Source organism: Sarcophilus harrisii, chromosome 2 (assembly GCF_902635505.1).
Source record: "Sarcophilus harrisii chromosome 2, mSarHar1.11, whole genome shotgun sequence".
Taxonomy (NCBI): domain Eukaryota; kingdom Metazoa; phylum Chordata; class Mammalia; order Dasyuromorphia; family Dasyuridae; genus Sarcophilus; species Sarcophilus harrisii.
In genome coordinates this window covers 593,604,220-593,626,269 of record NC_045427.1, presented here as the reverse complement: position 1 = coordinate 593,626,269, position 22,050 = coordinate 593,604,220, and the positions used below count along the sequence as shown (strand labels likewise).

At 35.4% G+C, this 22,050-nt stretch overlaps 1 protein-coding gene across 1 annotated transcript in view; it reads left to right on the top strand.

Annotated features, from left to right (window-relative positions):
• Positions 1 to 1,875: 1,875 nt before the first annotated feature.
• LOC100933015 (cytochrome P450 2C23-like) overlaps positions 1,876 to 22,050 on the top strand; it is a 29,743-nt gene continuing 9,568 nt past the window's right edge. Inside the window, exons 1-6 of the mRNA XM_031956248.1 lie at positions 1,876 to 2,139; positions 8,314 to 8,476; positions 13,330 to 13,479; positions 14,369 to 14,529; positions 15,232 to 15,408; positions 19,159 to 19,300. Coding sequence (XP_031812108.1) covers positions 1,963 to 2,139; positions 8,314 to 8,476; positions 13,330 to 13,479; positions 14,369 to 14,529; positions 15,232 to 15,408; positions 19,159 to 19,300 — 970 coding nt within the window. The 5' untranslated portion in view covers positions 1,876 to 1,962. The remainder of the gene's footprint in view (positions 2,140 to 8,313; positions 8,477 to 13,329; positions 13,480 to 14,368; positions 14,530 to 15,231; positions 15,409 to 19,158; positions 19,301 to 22,050) is intronic.

Here is a 22,050-nt window from a genome sequence, read left to right as displayed (position 1 = left end):
TCTCTTGGCAAAGATATTGGAATGGCTTACCATTTATTTCTCCAGCTCATTTTATGGATGAGGAAATCGAGGCAACAGGAAAACACAGCTATTAAGTTTTCTGAGGTCAGATGTGAACTCAGGAAGATGAGTTCCAGCACCCTATTCATTGCTCCACTCAGCTGTTCTTTAAACCCCTAAACCAATTAAATTACAATAGTTTCAATACCTTTTAAGGATAAATCTAGTCTAACCTGGAATGGAAATGAGTATATTGCTTCATCCCTTGGTGATGAAGTCCTTTTGAAAGGATCTTTTTTTGTAGTGGCAAGGAATTGGAAAGTAAGTAGATGCTCATTAATTAGGAAATGGCTGAATAAGTTATGGTATATGAAGGTAATGGAATATAATTGTTCCATAAAAAATGATGAGCAAGCTGATTTTAGAAAGACCTGAAAGTTTTACATGAACTGATGCTGAGTAAAACAAATAGAAACAGGAATACAGTCACACTAAGAATGTGTGGTGATCAACTATGAAAGACTTAGTTCTTCTCAGGGATTCAGTGATCCAAGACAATCTCAATAAACTTTGGATAGAAAACCCCATCTTTATACAGAGAGGGAACTATAGAAAATGAATGTAAATCAACACATGCTATGTTTACTTTTTTCTCTTTTTCTTTTGTTTTTTTTCCTCTTTTAGGGGTTTTCCCTGTTCTAATTTTTCTTTCCCAACATAATTCATAAAGAAATGAGTATTTTGGGGTAGCTAGGTGGTGCAGTTGATAGAGTACCAGTCCTGAAGTCAGGAGAACCTGAGTTCAAATCTGGCCTCAGACACTTAACACTTCTTAGCTGTGACCCTGGGCAAGTCACTTAAACCCAATTGCCCCAGCCAAAAACAAACTAACTAACTAACTAATATACATGTATAACCAGAAAAAAAGAAAACAATAAAAAAATGAGAAAAACAACCAAAAAACCTAAAACACACACACACACACACACACACACACACACACACACACAAACAATGTAATAATTCCCTGAAGTGGAGAACAATTGTGGAAGGACAAAGACCAGAAACCCCAAGCTTCTCTTAACCCCTTTGGGCTGAATTTTAGATTTGAGCATCTGGTCCATTTGGTGAGTGATACCAAATCTTTGTAAATTATAATAGTTCTTCTAGTACAAAGTGGTGATGATGAATAGGAACATCACCAGAAAACATTAGGGATTCAGATCAGATAAAGACATTCTCTACAAAATCACCTAGCCAAGAATCTCCCTGTACCATCTGTCAGCAAGTCTTCCTTCCTTAAAGATACATTGAAGGAATACCAAATATTTATCCTAGTAGGACTCTTCTGAGGGACTGTCTCACTTCTCCCGTAGAAAAAGGGTAGACAATTTCACCTCTTCCATTTTATCAGAAATCAAGTCACCTCCCAGCAACTCCTCCCCTTGGTAAGTTTTGCCCTCCACCTGTAGGAACTGTCCAATGACAGATTCCAAAAAGCAAAAAGGCTGTACTGGATCTATCTTTGTTACTTGCCTTAGCAGTGAAATAGTTATTTTCCAAAACTAGAGAATAAATAAACCCTCAATTTGCTGCTCTTGTCTTAGGAAAAGGCAAATCTCTCCCTCCTCATACACTTAAACTTACAAAAGGTATCCTGTGAAGTTTGCATAAATGTCATCATTTACTTACAGGTTAGAGAAGGGAAAGAGGCTCCGTTGTGACTAATAAACATACTCTGAAGCTAACTATTCTCATTATATAAAGAATGACCACAGTAGCAAAGGAATTTGCTGAAGCAGAATTTATTCTTTGTTTACACATGATGCAATCAAAAGGAACAAAGCCCAAATTCCATTTCATTCTAGGATCATTGGTTGGTTAGTCCCATCCCTTACTTGCCATCAATCATTGCTATTTTTGCAATTGTGGTCTAGCATTTCTTTAAATCTTCTGGCTGCCATGGATCTGTGGGGTCTTACCAACTTTGTCCTTGTGGCTATTGTCTCATTCTTGTTTTTCCAGTTACTATGGAGCAAAGGATCTAAAACAAGTATCCCTCCTGGCCCAACTCCTCTTCCCATCCTTGGGAACATGCTACAGTTGGGCTCCAAGAATTTTCTCACATCTTTAGACAAGGTAAGGGGGCTTTATCCGATGTAACAGCAGGAGGGCCATCCTTGGGTAATTCCCATGAGGATTAAATGTCATGTTAACAGGCTCAGATTCAACAATTTTAGTTCAATTCAATTTCAACAGGGATTCAAGTACTTTCTATATACCAGACACTACTCCTACTCTGGAAATGCAAAGATAAAAAGAAGAGAGTTTCTATCCTCAGAAATCTGATATTCTATTAAAGAAACACAGCACAGAAAAGCAATTATAAGATATATGCATTTGGGGTGGAGGTTAACTCTAGCAATTAGGAGAAAGAAAAAAGGTTCTTTACTAGCTAAGAAATAGAGTAGTAGAATAGGTTAGGTACAAAGAAACAATATACAGTCAATGAGTATAGTAATCTAGTGTTTGATAAAGTTTTGATACAGAATGAAGTAACAGGACCTGAAAAATGATATGAAAAATTCTAGTAATAGAATAAAAAGGCCACTGAAGTGAAGTCCAGTGAAATGTAATTTATTATAAGGACTAATTTGGATTCTGAGAAGAGCTGAGGAAATCTACTCACTCTTTTACTCGAACAAGTGTGGAGGCATAGACTTGAAACATACTATCAGTCATGTTCACAATGTGTTAGAGGGATTTGCTTTGTTACAAAGAAGTCTTACTGGGTGGGTGAGAGTTCTATATTTGGAGCTGAAAACAATGTCAAAACAAAAGGCACTAATATATATTTAATGAATTAATGAGTGAACTGGGCTAAAAAATATATATGGGAAATCAATAAGCTCCTCCCTAGACTATATAAGAACAGAACTTGAATCCCATTGGTGTAGGGTATAGAGACCTCTGTATAACTGATATAATTCCTAAATTCTGGAGTTGGTTTATTTACCCAAAGAAAATAGGTTAAAACCTGCATGTTATCATTTTTTAAAACTACCTGGGGGAAAAAAGAAAACCAATTCAAAACTTCTAAATGATTTGAATTCAGAAAGACCTGAAGTCTGGTTGATATTAATTTGTTTGGAAAATCCTTTTGTTAATGATGAAATAAAAGGCCAACTTCGAACTTCCAAAAAGGGCATTAGGGAAGGTGAATGAGAGAGGTTTTATTAAATTTTCCAATAAAAGCAACAATGTAGTGGGAAGATAAATATTATCTAATAATATTTCTAATATATTATTATTATTAGCTAATAAATAATGGGGATCCTTATGGATTATTGATTCACTTGCTAACAGAGTTCAAACTCCATTAACAGGGAGATATGTAAACAATAATTTCCATTAAATATAAACTCAGACCATTTAGGATTATTCCTTTTAAACAACAGGAAAACATTCACAGGACAAAATAGTCAATAACTATAACAATCTAGTGTTTGACAAACCCAAAGATCCCCAGCTTTTGGGATAAGAATTCACTATTTGACAAAAACTGCTGGGAAAATTGGAAACTAGTATGACAGAAACTAGTCATTGACCCACACCTAACACCCTATACCAAGATAAGGTTGAAATGTATTAACGATTTAGATATAAAGAGTGATTTTACAAGCAAATTAGAAGAACAAATAGGTAACTTCTTAGATCTGTGGAGAAGGAAGGAATCTGTGGCCAAAGAACTGGAGTTCATTATTGAACACAAAATAAATAATTTTTATTATATTAAGTTAAAAAGGTTTTGTACAAACAAAACTAAAGCAGAAAAGATTAGAAGGGAAGTAATAAACTGAGGAAATATTTACATTTTTACATTCAAGGGTTCTGATACTCATTTTTAAAATATATAAAGAATTGACTCAAATTTATAAGAATTCGTCATTCTCCTATTGATAAATGGTCAAAGGATATGAACAGACAATTTTCAGATGAAGAGATTGAAACCATTTCTAGTCATATGAAAAGGTGCTCTAAGCACCTATTGACTTATATATAATATCTAATACTATAATATATAAAACTATATTATGAAGCAGTGGTCATCAAAACCATTTGGTATTGGCTAAGAAATAGACTAGTTGATCAGTGGAATAGGTTAGGTTCACAGAACAAAATAGTCAATAACTATAGTAATCTAGTGTTTGACAAACCCAAAGACCCCAGCTTTTGGGATAAGAATTCACTATTTGACAAAAAGCATTGGGAAAATTGGAAACTAGTATGGCAAAAATTAGGTATTGACCCATACTTAACATTGTACACCAAGACAAGGTCAAAATGGGTTCATGATCTAGACATAAAGAATGAGATTATAAATAAATTAGAAGAGCATAGGATAGTTTCCTTCTCAGACCTGTGGAGGAGGAAGGAATTTGTGACCAAAAAACTAGAGAGCCTTTATTGATCACAAAATAGAAAATTTTGATTATATCAAACTGAAAAGTTTTTGTACAAACAAAACTAATACAGACAAGATTAGAAGGGAAGCAATAAATTGGGAAAACATTTTTACAGTAAAAGGTTCTGATAAAGGCCTCATTTCCAAAATATATAGAGAATTGACTCTGATGTATAAGAAATCAAGCCATTCTCCAGTTGATAAATGGTCAAAAGATATGAACAGACAATTTTCAGATGAAGAAATAGAAACTATTTCTATTCATATTCATGAAATGAAAATGTTCATATTTTTCCATATGAAAAGATGCTCCAAATCATTATCCATCAGGGAAATGCAAATTAAGACAACTCTGAGATACCGCTACACACTTCTCAAATTGGCTAAGATGACAGGAAAAGATAATGACAAATGTTGAAGGGGATGTGGGAAAACCGGGACACTCATACATTGTTAGTGGAATTGTGAATGCATCCAACCATTCTGGAGAGCAATTTGGAACTATGCTCAAAAAGTTATCAAACTGTGCATATTCTTTGATCCAGCAGTGTTTCTACTTGGCTTATATCCCAAAGATGTCTCAAAGAAGGGAAAGGGATCCACCTGTGAAAAAATGTTTGTGGCAGCTTTTTTTGTAGTGGCTAGAAACTGGAAACTGAATGGAGCCCATCAATTGGAGAATGATTGGATAAATTGTGGCATATGAATGGAATATTATTGTTCTGTAAGAAATGACCAGCAGGATGATTTCAGAAAGACTTGGAGAGACTTACATGAACTGATGCTAAGTGAAATGAGCAGAACCAGGAGATCATTATACACTTCAGCAACAATAACATATGCTGATCAATTCTAATGGATGTGGCTCTCTTCAACAATGAGATGATTCAAACCAGTTCCAACTGTTCAGTAATGAAGAGAATCAGTTACATCCAGAGTGAGAACTATGGGAAATGAGTGTGGATCACAACATAGCATTTCCACTTTTTCTGTTGTTGTTTGCTTGCATTTTTGTTTTCCTTCTCTTTTTTTTTTAACTTTCTTTCTAGATCCAAATTTTTTGTGCAGCAAGGTGACTGTGTAAATATGTATACATATATTGTATTTAACATATACTTTAACATATTTAACATGTATTGGTCTACCTGCCATCTGGGGGAGGGGAATGGAGGGAAGGAGGGGAAAAGTTGGAACAGAAGGTTTTGCAAGAGTCAATGTTGAAAAATTACCCATGAATATTTTGTAAATAAAAAGCTATAATGAAAAAAAGAAAGAAAGAAATGATCAGCAGGATGATTTCAGAGAGATCTGGAGAGACTTACATGAACTGTTAAATGAAATGAGCAGAACTAGGAGATCATTGTACATGACCACAACAAGATTATATGATCAATTCTGATGGATGTGGCTCTCTTCGACAATGAGATAATTCAGGCCATCTCCAATGATCTTGTGATAAAGAGAGCCATCTACATCCAGAGTGAGGACTGTGGGAAGTGAAGGTGGATCACAACATAGCATTTTCACTTTTTTTGTTGTTGTTAGCTTACATTTTGTTTTCTTTCTCATTTTTTCCCTTTCTGAAATGATTTTTTCCTGTTCAGCAAAATAATTGTATAAATATGAATACATATATTGGATTTAATATATATTAGATTACTTACCATCTAGGAGAGGGGATGAGGGAAAGGGAGGAAAATTTGAAACGCAAGGTTTTGCAAGGGTCAAGTGTTGAAAAATTATCCATGTATATGTTTTGAAAATAAAAAGGTTTAATAAAAAAAACAAACAAACAGGAACACAATCTGTTCCAGAAGAAATAGCTTAGACAAAGTAAAACAGCTTCACAAAGGTAATTAAATAAGTGGGTAACTCTCTAGGCCATATTTTGTAAATCAGAACGTCTAGAACCGCAAACCTTACACTTCCCTCCCCATCCCCAATTAAATTTTAATTTTCCATATATATGTAAAGACAGTTTTCAATATTCATTTTTATAATATTTTGCGTTCCAAATTTTTCTTCCTCCCTCACTTACCTCCCTTTCCCCCAAGACAGCAAGCAATCTGATATAGGTTAAACATGTACAATCCTTTAAAAGATATGTCCATATTTGTCATGTTGTGCAAGAAAAATCAGATCAAAAGGGAAAAAAGAAAAAAAATAAACAAATAAGCCTTTATTTTAAAAGGTGAAAATACTATGCTTCGATGCACATTTAGTCTCAAAAGTTTTCTCTCTGGATGCAGATGGCATTTTCTATCTCAAGTCTATTGTTATTATCTTGGTCAATGTTTTGCTGAGAAGAGCCAAGTCCATCACAGTTGAACATCACATAATCTTGATGTTACTCCATATGTATAGTGTTCTCTTGGTCCTGCTCACTTCACTCAGCATCAGTTCATGTAAGTCTTTCCAAGACTTCATATTTTGAAGGAGAAATGAAAAATTATAAAACAAAGTCACAAGTCCCCAGACAAATGTCTAAACAACTTGATGGAGTCTTCATCTAAATTAATACTATTGGAAAATGAAAACCATTTACTTTATAAACCAGAGGTGTTCACTTTCTTAATCACAGAAGGCAGAAAGTCTCATCTCTACCCTTCTCCTTTCCTTCTAATTCTGGAATAAACCTGGTTCTAGAAGAGAAACATTGAGCCTCTAAGTCAAGTATGACTTCTTGATTGGACATTGTAGTCTTTCCTGGATACTTAGACATGTCTGAGATATAATGATAATGATAAGGAGAAACAGCAACAGCAGTTAGCATTTATATAGTCCCTACTATGGGTTAGGTAGTATGCTGTACACTTTTTATAAATTATCTCACTTGGATATAACAACAAACTTGGAAGTTAAGTACTACTATTATGCCCACTTTACAACTGAAGAAACTGAGGCATAAAGAAGTTAGGTGATTTGCCTGAAATCACAGATTTAGTAAGTTTCTGTTGTCAAATTTGAACTCAGATCTTCCAGACTCCAAACTCAGTATGCACCTAGCTTCTCCAGAGCTGAAGATGCATCATAAATTTATTATTTTTTTTTACTTGCATCTGACAGGAGACTTTATTCTATTAAACATCTTCTTCCATCTCAGGTCAAAAAGCTTGGTCTTACTCCAGTCTATACTTTTTAAAGATATGTAGTGCTAATCAAGTCTGTCACTGAGGTCCCACCATGAAGACTCTTACAAAACATATGCTTCTTTCTTAGAGGCTCCCCTAATCTCTTACTTCTGACCAGTCCATCCAATGGATGGTGAAGCAAATCTAAGGTTGGTACCAAGAAAGACATCTCTATGGTTAAGTCTCAGGAATACCAGATTCCCAAAGGTTGAGGCAAAAGAGTCCCTAATATTCTAACACAATTAGATTCATAGGACAACCTTCTGGGCTCTTAATGGGAAATCTCCCCACCTTTATAAAATCAATAAATCGTTTTCCTACCATACACCATCTCCAAAACTTAAAAATATTACCCTGTTCTTCTGTGGAACAGATTTCTGTATTAATATGTAGAAGGAAGTAGACAAGAGGAAAGGAAGAAGGAGTGAATGGTAAGCTGGGAAAATCGGAAAGAAAAGTTGTCAATGTTGTAGCTTCCCCCAAGTCATTCTAAGTAATGACAGTGGTTACCAAAACTGCTTGATATTATAGGATAATCTGAGAATGATGTCCAGACTGATTTTTATCCATCAACTGGCTGCCACCTCTTATCTAAAAAGGAGTGTGTTCCTAAAACAGGTGGTAGTGATTTTTAATAAATGTTTTATGAATTTCTGTCCACACTGTGTCTTCAGGGCTTAATTATGACTGAAAAACTATTTTTGGATCTCTTTTCAGCTGGCTGAAAAGTATGGCCCTGTGTACACGATATACCTGGGGCTACAGAGAGTCACTATTTTGCATGGATATGAAGCAGTAAAAGAAGCTCTGATTGACCAAGGAGATAAGTTTATATACAGAAAATCATTACCAATATTTGAGGAAGTCTTTAAAGAGTACGGTAGGTTTCAGTCCTTAAAGGTTACCTAAAGTTAGCTATTGTCTTCTCTTCTTTCTCCTCTCCTTCTCTTCCTCCTTCTCCTCTTCTTCCTCCTCCTCTCCTCTTCTTCCTCCTCTTCTTCTATTCCTCCTTCTCCCTTTGTCCTTTTCTTCTTTCTCCCCTTCTCTCACTCCTCCCCTTCTTCCTCTTCTCTTCTCCTTTTTTTCTTCTCCTACTTCTCCTTCTCTTCCTCCTTTTCCTTTTTCTCCTTTTGCTTCTCCTTCTCCTTATTCTCTTCCTTCTTCTTCCTCCTTTTCCTCTTCTTTTTCCTTCTCATTCACCTTCTCCTTCTCCCTTTTCTTTCATCACTGTCACTAGTACTTTCCCACACATTCACCTCCCCCACCAAACCAAAAGCAAAAAAATTCTTGAAAGAAACAGGTGGTCAAGAAAAATAAATCTATGTAGTATCAATCATACCTGCAGGGGAATCTCATTCTTTATCTACAGACTTTCACTTCTTTGACAAGAAAATAAATATTTGCCAAGAGATCAATGAAATGATCATATTTGTTTGTCTTCAAAATTGTTGTCCTTTACAATCTTTCATTCAATATATGAATTGCTTTCCTGATTCTGTTCACTTTATTCTGAGTATGCTCATACAAATCTTCTCAAGTTCCTCTGAATCTATATTTTCCATCATTTTTTTCTTATTGAAGCTTTTTATTTTCAAAACATATGCAAGGATAATTTTTCACCATTTACTCTTACAAAACTTTGTGTTCCAATTCCCCCTCCCTTCCCTTATTCCCTCCTCTAGATAGCTAGTAATCCAATATATGTTAAACATAGTAAAAAAATACATATTCCATCATTTTTATTATAAAATGATATCCCATTTTCCAGGTAATTATTTAGCCATTCTCCAATTGATGGACATTAACTTTATTTCCAACTCTTTATCATAACAAAAATAGTTGCTATTTTTAAAAAATGCCCCTTCTCTTTGTCTTTGGTCATATACAATCATGAAAAGTCTAGTAGAAGTACCTCTGAATATAGTTTATTAACTTTGGAAGTATCATCCTAAATTGCTTTCCAAAATAAATGTACTACCTCATAGGTCCAATAACAGTGTATAGGCGAGCTTTCACTGCATTCCACAACAATTTTCAATTTCCTTCTTTTTCACTTTTTTGCCAAACTAGTGAGTATGGGTAGAATTATGAAACTATTTTAATTTTAATTTTTCTTATACTTGGCAATTTGGAGAATTTCCCCCATATGTTTGTTAATAACTTGCATTTTTTTAAAAGTGTCTATTCATATCTTTGGTCATTTGTCAAAAAGGGATTATTCATCCAGTTTAAAAATCCTACCTATAATAATAGTAATTAAAGAAGCAAAAGTAAGTAAAAGAACAGAAATGAATATAGCAATCACAATGAAATTATAACATATTTAGAAAACTTCAATGATTCAAAAAGTAAAGTAATAATAGCTAGCATTTACAAAGTGCCTGAAAATTATTAACAAAGTACCTAAAAATGTTATCTATTTTCTTGTGCAGCATAACTGTGGAAAGATGTATAGAAGAATTGCACAGGTTTAACCTATATTGGATTGCTTGCTGTCTAGGGGATGAGGGAGGGGAAAGGGAAGGAGAAAAACTTGGAACACAGGGTTTTGCAAGGGTGAATGTTTAAAATTATCTTTCCATATTTTTTGAAAATTAAAACCTATTATTAAAAAGGGAAAAAATCAAGTTAAAAAAGAAAAATTATTTAATTTAATCTTCTCAACAATTCTGTGAAGTGAGTATTATTATTATCCCTGTTTTACAAATAAAGGAATTGAATCAGACAGAAATTAATTGGCTTGTCGAGGGTTACACAGCTAGTAAGTGTGTGAGACCAGATTTGAACTTATGATACTGAAGGCAAAAGATGAATTCAGAACTTCCTGCCTCAAGTACAGCATCCCAAGCACTGGACTGTCTAGCTGAGGATATCAGGAAAAAGAAAGTAGTGAAACATCATTTATAATAATGACAGAATGTCACATTTTTAGGGGTTAATTCACTAAGACACTCATAGGACTTTTATAAATACAATTAAGAAATAATTTTAGCAGAAGTGAAGAAATAATGACATAACTGGGCAGAGAGAATCACTATGTGATCTAACTTTTTTGTGCAGCATGATAATTATAGAAATATGTATAGAAGAATTGCACATGTTTAACATATTTTGAATGACTTGCCTTCTAGGAGAGGGAGTGGAATTTGGAACACAAAGTTTTGCAAGGGTGCGTGTTGAAAATTATCTATGCATATATTTTAAAAATGAAAAGCTTTAATTAAAAAAAAAAACCCATATGATCTAAGGATGATAACAATATTGTTCAGTCACGTCAGTCATTGGAATCTTTATGACCTCATTTAGAGTTTTCTTAGCAAATACACAGGAATGATTTGCCATTTTTTTCTCTAGCTCATTTGACAGATGAAGAAACTGACAAACAGAATTAAGTAAGTAACTTGCTCAGGGTCACATAAGTAGTGAGTTTCTGAGGTCAATTGTAGGGTTTTCCCCCCCAAGGCAATTGGATTTAAGTGAACAGCTAAGAGTGTGAAGTATCTGAGCCTGGATTTGAACTCAGATCCTCTTGACTCCAAAGCCAGTGCTCTATCCATTAGGCTACCTAGCTGCCCTTATGAGGTTGGCTTTGAACTCTAGGCCTGATGTTCTCTCTATTGGACCATATGCTGCATTTAATTATAGATCTGATGCAATAGCATCAAAATGCATGGGCAAAATTATAGCATTGAATAAAGCAATATGTTTTATATGTAAGAACAAGTGGTCCAAAATGTTAAGAGGAATCATGGGGAATTAGGGAGCACAGGCAATGATGTACAGTCAGATTTGAAAGTTAGCCACCACTTCTCCAAACTCTTAGCTGCTGGATAAAAAATGAACAATGGAGCAGGATAGGATGCATGGAAGCAGCCTAGAAGTTCTGTGCTCCGCCCATTAGAGAAGAAAATTCTCATCTCTCTACCTCTGGTCTCCATCTCCATCCCAGGAACACTTGCTGTGGTCTCTGGGAGAAGAACTTGGGTGTAATCTGGGCGCAGAACCTTTGGTGGCCAGCCTATTGAAACAAGATATCCTTTTTCACTGGACTGGCCATGAGAGTTTCCGAGTTCACATTCCACCTCAGCACTTTATCCCCCCAAAATTTTAAGGCACTTGAAGTGCAATATCTATTCTAGCCACCAGAGAGCAGACTAAGATCTGAATAACCATCTTATTACCCACAAAGAATGAGCAGAACTTGGTTCTGAGGCCCTTTCTAGGCCGTTTGCACATAGGACAGGACCAAGCCTTTTTCTTTCAGTGTCTCTGTTAGGGCTTTTTTCTTTCTTTCTTTTGCAAAAGTTTTTTATTTTCAAAATATATGTATAGATAGTTTTCAACATTGTAAAACTCTATGTTCCAAAATTTTTTCTCCCTCCCTCCCCCCCTTCAGTAGATGGCAAATAATCCAATATATGTTAAACATGAGCAATTCTTCTATACATATTTCCACAATTATCGTACTGCACAAGAAAAATCAGATCAAAAAGGGAAAAAATGAAAAAGAAATTGTGAGTAAACAACTACAAAAAGAAGTAAAAATACTATGTTGTGATCCACACTCATTCACAATCCTATCTCCGGATGCTGATGGCTCTCTCCATCACAAGACCATTGGAACTGGATTGAATAGCTGTTGAAAAGAGTCAAGACTGACAGAATTGATTATTGTGTAATCTTGTTGTTTCTATGTACTATGTTTTCTTGGTTCTACTCATTGATTGGGTTGCTTTCAAAAATAAGGGGGCAATTTAATCCCGTAAAAATTCATGATTTATTTGAGTCATGCTCCCACACCCATAGAATTTCTCTCTTTTCTATCACATGATACTTGTCGACTCTCTGGCATTTAGGTTACTATAATCCTTTGGGGCTAATCCCTTTCTCTTTGGTGCTCAAAGACTAGGTAGAACAAAGGTTGAACAAGGGCCCCTGTGGCTTATGAGAGACTTGACAGAAGGCAATATAAATGGCTGGCAGTGGCTTACCTAAATAGTCGGAAGAAATGTTGTCAGAGTCTTATTAGTCCAATTAGAATTGTGGCTCCAGGCCTTACACAGCAGGAAAATTCTGCAATGCTTCTTGGTTTGCTATATTTTAATGAATCATGTAGACTTGACATAATGAAGTTTATCCCAAGCATGTTAAAAATATAGTTTTTACAAATGACCAAAGAAGTAGAAAGATTAGAAAATTCATTATTGGTCTTGTATCAAGGGTCATATATTGGTCTTGTATCAAGGGAGCTAACCATGAGATCAGCCGATTGATGACTTAGTTCCTACATCCCTTTTCCTGGCATTATCATAAATGACAACAGGGAAAATAACTGATATTTATATAGCTCTTCAAAAAGCTCTATGTGTATTATTTCGTTTGAGTTCCGTGATAGCACTAAGGAGTCGGTATGTGAGCATTATTATCTCCCTTTTGTGAGTGAGGAAACTGAGGGTTTTAGAAGTAAAATAATTTGTCCAATATCATACAGCTAGAAAGTATCTGAAGCAAGATTTGAATTCAGGTCTCTTTGACTCAATTCCAGCATCTTACCTACTTTACTTACTGCCTAATGAGATGATTACCTCCCTCCTTCCACCTGTCTCATCCCCTACTCTCTCCCATCCACAAAAACTTTCCAAGCACATGAACTTTGTCCTTTCTTGAGCTTCTCATCCTCTGAGGTGTCACACCTTGAAATTACTTCCTGTCTTCTGCTGATTCTTTTCCCAGGTATCCTTTCAAACAATGGTGAAAGGTGGAAGCACATCCGACGTTTCTCACTCATGACCATGAAGAATTTTGGGATGGGGAAGAGAACTATTGAGGAGAGAGTCCAGGAGGAAGCCCAGTGTCTGGTGAAAGAGCTGCAAAACACAAAAGGTTAGTTTATACTGTTCATCTCCTGGGACTGTGGTGCCTTTCCCGGGGCACCCCAATTTCAAACTCCTGTGTCTAGCTGACCCCACTGACTGTAATATTCATTCATGCAGTTATTCAATTTAGCAGGCATTTAATAATGCAATGCAAATCATGCAAGATAGATGTTGATGGAACATTACCCCAACATAAGACAGCCCTACCTTCAAAGAGCTTACAATATACTCAGCCAATGGAACATATACAGAAATAAACAAATACTATATGCAAATAAATATACATATACACACACATATATCTGTTTATATGTGTATGTAATAAGGTAATAAAAAAGTAATTTCAAGATGAAAGTGGGATGTTAACAACTGAAAGAATCCATTGTGTAGAAGATAACAGCTTAAAGGGAGCTAGAAACTACAAGAGACAGAAGAAAAGAGAAAATGAATTCCAGACACGGTAGTCAGCCCATACTAAGGCACAGAGAGGTTAGAGATATAGGTGATAAAATGTTGTATATCAGGAATAGCAATTATTATCAAATACTTATGTCATAATTAGGACTAAAGGAAAGAGTCCAAGGAAAATATTAAGCCAATCTTTTTTTTTTTTTTTTCCTGAGGCAATTGGGGTTAAGTGACCTGCCCTGGGTCACACAGCTAGGAAGTGTTAAGTGTCTGAGATCACATTTGAACTCAGCTCCTCCTGACTTCAGGGCTGGTGCTCTATCCACTGCACCAACTAGCTACTCCATATTAGGCCAATCTTAACAAATCTATAATCAACATTTATAACTGAGGTGGAGAGAAATCGAGTCACAGCCCTCTTAATGACAAATGACTGAGAACCATGACAGTAAAGCTGTTTTTCCCTTGCTGGCTTCCTGGTGCATTAGCTCAGGCCTTGGACCCCACCTTCATCCTCAGTTGTGCTCCCTGCAATGTGATCTGCTCTATCCTCTTTAACCATCGTTTCAACTATGATGATGAGAAATTTCTGCACTTGATGAAAATGTTAAATGAAAATTTTAGGCTCTTAAACACACCATGGATCAAGGTAAGCTGTGATTGGTCACTGAATTCCTGAAACTATTTGAATTATGGACCAGGGGAGACATCAGCTCTCTGAGAAGTGCAGTCACAGCCAAATCTCCAATGGGTCATACCATTATGGAATAAGAGTGGAGAAGTGACTATATGAATTTACTTTGCCCCATAGAAGAGTGTTCTCTGTTTCCTTTTAATTTATATGAGGAGCTGATGAGGGTATTATGTGAAAGAAATTTAATTTGGCATTATTGGCACAGTCTCAGTTTCCAAAAGTCTCTGAGGTCCCACTCTATTTCTACAATCTTATGAATTTAGTACCATCCCAAATGGAAGCAATCCCAAAATCTCCAAAGGGAATATGGATCAAGTTGTGAGGAGAGAGACACAGAATCCCAGGATCTCAAAGCTCTAAGAGATTAAACAGTCCATCCACCAACCCTCTCTTGGAAGTGCTGACTAGCCTCCCTCTCTTAGCGTGGAGTACCCTGTAGGACACTCTCAGAATGCCCAGGAGAGCTATTTCCTTACATGGTGACCGAGCATATATATTCAGCTGTGAGATAGATCCTCCACCTCTAACCTGAAACAAAGAAATGGGGTGGAGACAATGTCTGCCATAATGGGAAGCAACTAATCTTAAACATTATTTATTCTTTATTAAATATTTTTCTGGGGGTATGGGGTGGGTTTATGTTTTCTGTCCTTTTAGCTCTACAATGTTTATCCTTCGCTCATAAAGCACTTTCCTGGAAGTCATAGGACCATCCATAAAAATATTATTGAAATTAGGGATTTCATAATGAATCAGGTGAAGAAGCATGAAGAAATTCTGGATCCAAACAACCCTCAGGACTATATCGACTGTTTCCTCATCAGAATGCAACAGGTACAGTAGAAGCAAGAGTGCTACCTTTTGGCTGGATCTGGAATTGGCAATTCTGGAGCTTGGATAAGCCTTCATGTGAAATGATAACTTTCATTGAACTCCTTTTATGAGAAGGAAGAGATGCTTGGAAACCACAATCCAGGCAAGAGGCAGAGTCCCTGGTACTCCAAGAGGACCTGCTAGTGAGATTAGGATGGTCCAAAGAGAGGGCATTATTGGGCCAGGTCATTGTTCAGGCAATTAGGTGTTATAGTAGAGTGCTTGAGTGAGGATTATGAAAATCTGAGTTCAAATAAATAAAAGTGTATGTGTGTACATATGTGTGTGTACATTATATATATACATATATGTGTACATACATATATGTGTGTGTATATACATTATATAGATATACATATAAGTATATGTATGTATAGATGTATAGATATATTTATATATACACACACACATTCCATTCACACACATATTCAAATAAATATCCTTGTTAGGTGACCCTGGGCAACCTAATATCTTCGAATCTTAGTTCCCTCCATTATGAAATGATATTTTTAAAAAATGAAATAATGTTAATACCTAATTAAAAGAATTGTTATGGAAATCAAGTGAAATGATATAGATGAAACAATTTGTCAACTTTAAAAGAATTCTATAGATATTAAGTTTTATTATCAGAGAAAATAATAATTCTAAATACTCCATTCCAGTAAAGGAAAGAGATGCAGATGAAATTCTGCAGATAAACCTAAAACTTTATCTTCCCTAGTAATTTTGGCCTTTTCTTACCTTAGATAGAAACCAATTATCTATATATTGATTTGACACAGTTGTAAATATACAATTGCACACATTTTAAAAATTTTAATACATGAGGTTATATTATTTATATACACATGTGCACTTATATCACATATCCTAATTTTGTTACCAAGTGTTCTTGCAAAGTCCCTTCATGAGGTATATCATTGTAACTTGCATCCATTCCCCAATCCCCACCAGGGAACAATGTTGTAGTTGGAAATTGTCTCCCTGCCAAATATTCAGGATTACATAAATTAAAGTAATTTTCTCTAAAAATTATACATTATAAAATCAAAGTCATTTTCTCTAAAAAATTATACTTAAAGTCCTTTAAAGGGGGCAGTAATATATTGTATATATTGATTATACAAGGAACCCCAGTTTATATCCAAAGAAGAAAAAAAATTGTCATAATAAAAAAATGAGATTTAAAACTTTCATACATTAATTATAATTAATAAAGACCACTTCATTAACAATAATTTGTCTGTCATCTTAGACATCAGAAGAATGGTTGACAAATAATCTAGATGTTCCAAGTCCTTGGATAGACTTTCTTTTCTCCATATGTATGTACGTATATGTGTATTTATAGATAGAGATAAATGGATGTGTGGATAGAGATAGATGAGTAGAGATGGATATAGATAAATGGATAGATGGAGAGATAGATATAAAGAGAGACACACACATGTAAAAATATATGTATATATGTATACAATATTAAACATATACATAGAGAAAAATATCCAAGAAGATATAATATCTTCAAAGATGTCAAGCACAATGAGGACTAAGAAGAAGTCTTTGGACTTAGCTATCTCCTAAGAGAGAGTAGATCCACTGTCATAACATATAGCAGAATAGATCACAGTTAATACCTATCCAGGTCCCTGTGGGACCTACCCAGTCATGAACTTACTTCCCAACTTCTAGAGAGGAAAGTCAAGTTCCACCACTCAGCCTTGCTTCAGAGCATAACTAAGACAACAAAGTCAGGGCTCTGCTCCCTCATGGCCACCTAAGAGTGTATGAGGACAAAGCAACCTACTGTGGACCCTTAGAAGGGAAAGAAAGGGTAGAAGTAGGTCCTAGAGGCAACTATTCTTGTCCACAGGCAGAAAGAAGAGACAGTAAGCAAAGTCAAAAGCAAGACTTCAGAAATCTTATCTGATACTTGCTCTTTTAGGTCACATACTTGCAATCAAATTGACTCCTGAGATCTTTTTCCCAACGGTGAAACATTGCCTATTGACAATGGAAACTGATTGGAAAAATTGGAAAAAAGGGAATTTGGGAACAAGAAGAAGTCTCATATCCTTAAATGAACACACATTCACCTTGTAGCTACTGAAAAGAGCATATTTCCCTGTTTTATAAGGGAAAATGGTCCCCTCAATCTTTGCAATCCATTTGAGAATCACTCATTCATCTGCTGGTCTGGCAGATGAGACAGACACTTAAGGAGTTGAAAATAGGACAGAATCTTCCACACCTTTATTCAAAAGTCAGAGGATGACTATTTGCTCTGACATTGCTAAAGAATAAAGGGATGTTAAATATTTCTCTATTTAGTGGATATACTGCCTTACATGTAAAATCCATTCCTACTGTCTTTTCAATTATCCTTAGGGTTTGCAGTTTAGATCTTCTGCAAATTAAATGAAAAGAAATGACTTGATAGTCAACAGACTAATGCTGAGAGACAAAAGTTATAGTCATTAATAAAATATAGATAGATAGAAATATACATACACAGATATATACAGGATATGTTTAATTTCAGAATGTTTAGATGTGACCACAGGCCTAGCTAATCTTAGTTAATCTAGTTAATCAGAATGTCTAGATGGGACCAAAATCTAAGAAAAGGAAGTCTCTTTTTTATTAAAGCTTTTTATTTTCAAAACATATGGATGGATAATTTTTCAGCATTGACCCTTGCATAGCCTTGTGTTCCAAATTTTCCCCTCCTTCCCTTCACCCCCTCCCCTAGATGTCAAGCAATCCAATATATATTATACATGTTAAAATATATGTTAAATTCAGTATATGTAAACATATTTATACAATTATCTTCCTGCATGAGAAAAAGCTGGTCAAAAAGGAGAAAAAACGAGTTAAAAAACAAAATGCAAGTGAACAACAAAAAGAATGAAAATGTTGTGTTGTGGTCTACACTCAGTTCTCACAATCCTCTCTGGGTGTAGATGGCTCTCATCACAAGATCATTGGAACTGACCTCAATCATCTCACTGTTGGAAAGAGCCACATCCATCAGAATTAATCATCATATAATATTGCTGTGGCTGTGAACAATGATCAAAGAAGCCTCTTTTTGAGATAGAATCAGAATAGAATATGTTTGTTGTTGAGTCATTTTTTAAGTCACATATAAATTAATCTTAGCAAAAATATTGGAGTGGTTTGCTATTTCCTTCTCCAGCTTATTTTACAGATGAGGAAACTGAGGCAAACAGTGACTTGACCAGGGTCACACAATTAATAAGTGTTTGAAGTCACATTTGAACTCATGAAGATAAGTCTTCCTGACTCCAGGACTGACATTCTATCCACTGCACCACCTAGCTGGCCAAAATAGGGTTAAAGTCTAAGATAATGAAGGCTTCCCTTTAAGACAGAATCAGAATAAAATATAGACTGAGAATATGTCTTTATTTTCACAGCCTTAAACTCTCCATTTCTTTGTCCTCCAAGGTTACTTTTAAATATTAGAAGGGGAGAGAATCTCATAGCATAAAGGTTCAATCTATTTCCTCCCCACAGTCTTCTCTACTTGAAATAATTATATCTATATAACCATTATTTAAATATGTTCATAAAGGTCTCATTTAATCATATTACACATAAAGGGGCCCCAAACTGGGAGATCTTTGGAACTTTACATGTCTGTTTCTTCTTTGATTCATCTAATAATGCTATTGTTTTCAGGAGAAAATGAATCCAGAGTCAGATTTCAGCTATCAGGAATTGCTGTCCACTTCATCTAATTTATTTGCTGCCGGTACAGAAACAACAGCCAACACTCTAAGATATGGGCTTTTACTGCTTATGAAATACCCAGAAATACAAGGTAAGAGAGACAATTAGCTGTGGTCTACACAACTGAGAAGATATCAAGATGGGAGACCTCATGTTAAGCCCTGGCCTTGGTCCTGATTCCTTATTGTGAGCAGCAATATTACATCTGGTAGAATGCCTTAAAATAGCAGTTGCTTAGCACATGCTTGTTGGTGTTGCAGGGGAAATTTAACCAATAAATAAAATGAGACCATTTCTCTGAGTATAATATCACTTATTAATAAGGACATGTAATCTACTAAGAAAGGACACATCAATGACATGCTTCCATTTGTGCCAAAGACCCTGAATGAGAGTAGTGGGGTCTTTTATACCTGGTTCTTTCTTTGTTCTGATAGACCAAACAGTACATCATTGGGACCTCCCCCTGGCAATCCTAATTGGTGGACATTTTAATGAGGAGGTTGGACAAGAATTCTCTTTATTGCTGTTAAGTCTTTTTTTTTTTTTCAATTCTGTCTGACTCTTCAACTCATATAGGATTTTTTTTTTTTTTTTTGAGAAAGATATTGGATTGGTTTGGCATTTCCTTTTCAGCTCATTTTAAAGATGAAGGAAACTGGAGCAAACAGAGGTAAATAATTTGCCCAGGGTTCACACTGCTAAGAACTATCTAAAGTCAGATTTTAACTCAGGAAAATAAGTCTTTCTGACTTTATATCCAGTACTCTTATCCACTGCATGATGTAGATGTCCTAAGCTCCCTATCTTTGGAAGGAGAAAGGCAGTGGCTTGGCCCTCAGATATGACTAATTACACCCCCTTCTAACTCCTAAGGAATTTTAATTATCAGTTGATTGTTAATTGGTTGTTGTTCTTTATTCTTGAAGAGGACCAAATTGTCATTACTGTGTTAGAGTCAACTTATAGTGTGTTTAACTGTGACTGATCAAATGAGCTCTGAACGCTCTGTCACAGATCAAGCATGGATAGTCCATATGAATATTTGGAGTTGATTCTCTAATTTTGTGCATCTTGTGTTTCTTTTTGAGATACTTCAATTCTACTTTTCTCATAGAGCACAGCATCTTTTCAGGTGACAGCATGCCATGGTGGGCAGTCCTAAGCCAGTGTCTTCCATGTCACACAATGAATTTCAAAACTCGTAAGAGAGACTTTGAGAGTGTCCTTGTAACAATTTTTTTCTATCCACCATGTAAACACTTACCCTATGTGAGATCTCCATAAAATAGTCTTTTTGGCAAGCATACATTTGGCATTCAAGCAATGTACCCACTCCAACAGAGTTGAGTTCTCTGCAATAGATCTTGAATGCTTGGCAGTTTAATTTGAGAAAGGACCTCATTGTCTGGTATCTTGCCTTGCCAGGTGATCTTCAGAATCTCCCTAAGACAATTCAAATGGAAGAGATTCAGTTTCCTAACATGATGCTGTCCAGTTTCACAGATACATAACAATGAGGTCAATACAGTAGCTTCAGCTGCCTTCATGGCTATTTTGGAACAAAATCCAACTATTTCACTGGGGGAAGTTTTCACATGCTTGGGGCAGACACCATTCTAGTTCATTGTAGAGTTTGAAACCCATTGGTTATCCTTAACCTGGTTTACTTACCTGAGGTATGGCTACTGTGCATACTATGACTTCTTGAAGCCACAGGTGAGAGTTAGGTGGATCAGGTAGACACTGAAATGGAAAACGACCCTCAAAAGGATTCAGCCGGAAGTACTAACTTCCCTGAATACACCCTACACCCTAAATTGTTAGTAATCTTACCTAGAAAAACATAAGCCATCTTAATCAGATTTTCTACTGACTTGTTCTACCCTTTGGAGACCAAGTTACCTCATTCAATGAAGCAAGGACAAAGTTCATACTTGTAGAGGATAGGAAACCTGGGTCCTATTTAGAGAGAAAACAGAAGGCAGAGTCCCCTTTGATTGGGGCCCAGACCAAACTAGTTAATCATATTACTCAGATACGCCCTTCAGAGACTACTAGCCTTTTTAGGAGTGAGGTCTTGACAAAAATAAGAGGAAAAATGATAGATCATAAATTAATAATTCCATGACTAATATAATAGTTGAATATTAATTCCCTTCATTGTTGAACTACATGTAACTCATAATTAAGGATTTTGTCACCATTATTTTTTATTGTTGATCATGGTAATGATGAGGATGAGGATTCTTTCAGAATTGAAAGTAGCTGAGTCCCAAAGTCAGTTAGCAACAGCTTAGAGTCACCAATTTTATAAATTTTTTCAAAGCATTTTTATTTAAGGATTTGAGTTTCTTATTCTATCTCTTCCTCTTATCTTCCTGCCCCTCCCCTAAGATGATAAGTAATCAGATATAGTTTACACATGCGCAATTATATAAAACATTTCTGTATTAATCAAGAAAAAGTAAAAAGCAAAAAAGAAAGAAAGAAAGAAAGAAAATAAGTGGAAAATGGCATATCTCAGCCTGTATTTAAACAATATCAATTTTTTTCTCTGAAGGTAGATAGTATATTTCATTATTAGTTCTTTTTGATTGTCTTGGATCATTGTATTGCTAGAAATAGGCAAATTATTCAGTTCTTCATCAAATAATATTGCTGTTACAAGTGTTCAGTGGTCTCCTGGTTTGATTTACTGTTTACTTCATGTAGGTCTTTTTTTTTCCTGAGGCAATTGGGGTTAAGTGACTTGCTCAGGATCACATAGCTAGAAAGTGTTAAGTGTTTGAGACCAGATTTGAATTCAGGAACTCCTGACTTCAGGGCTATCTATACTAC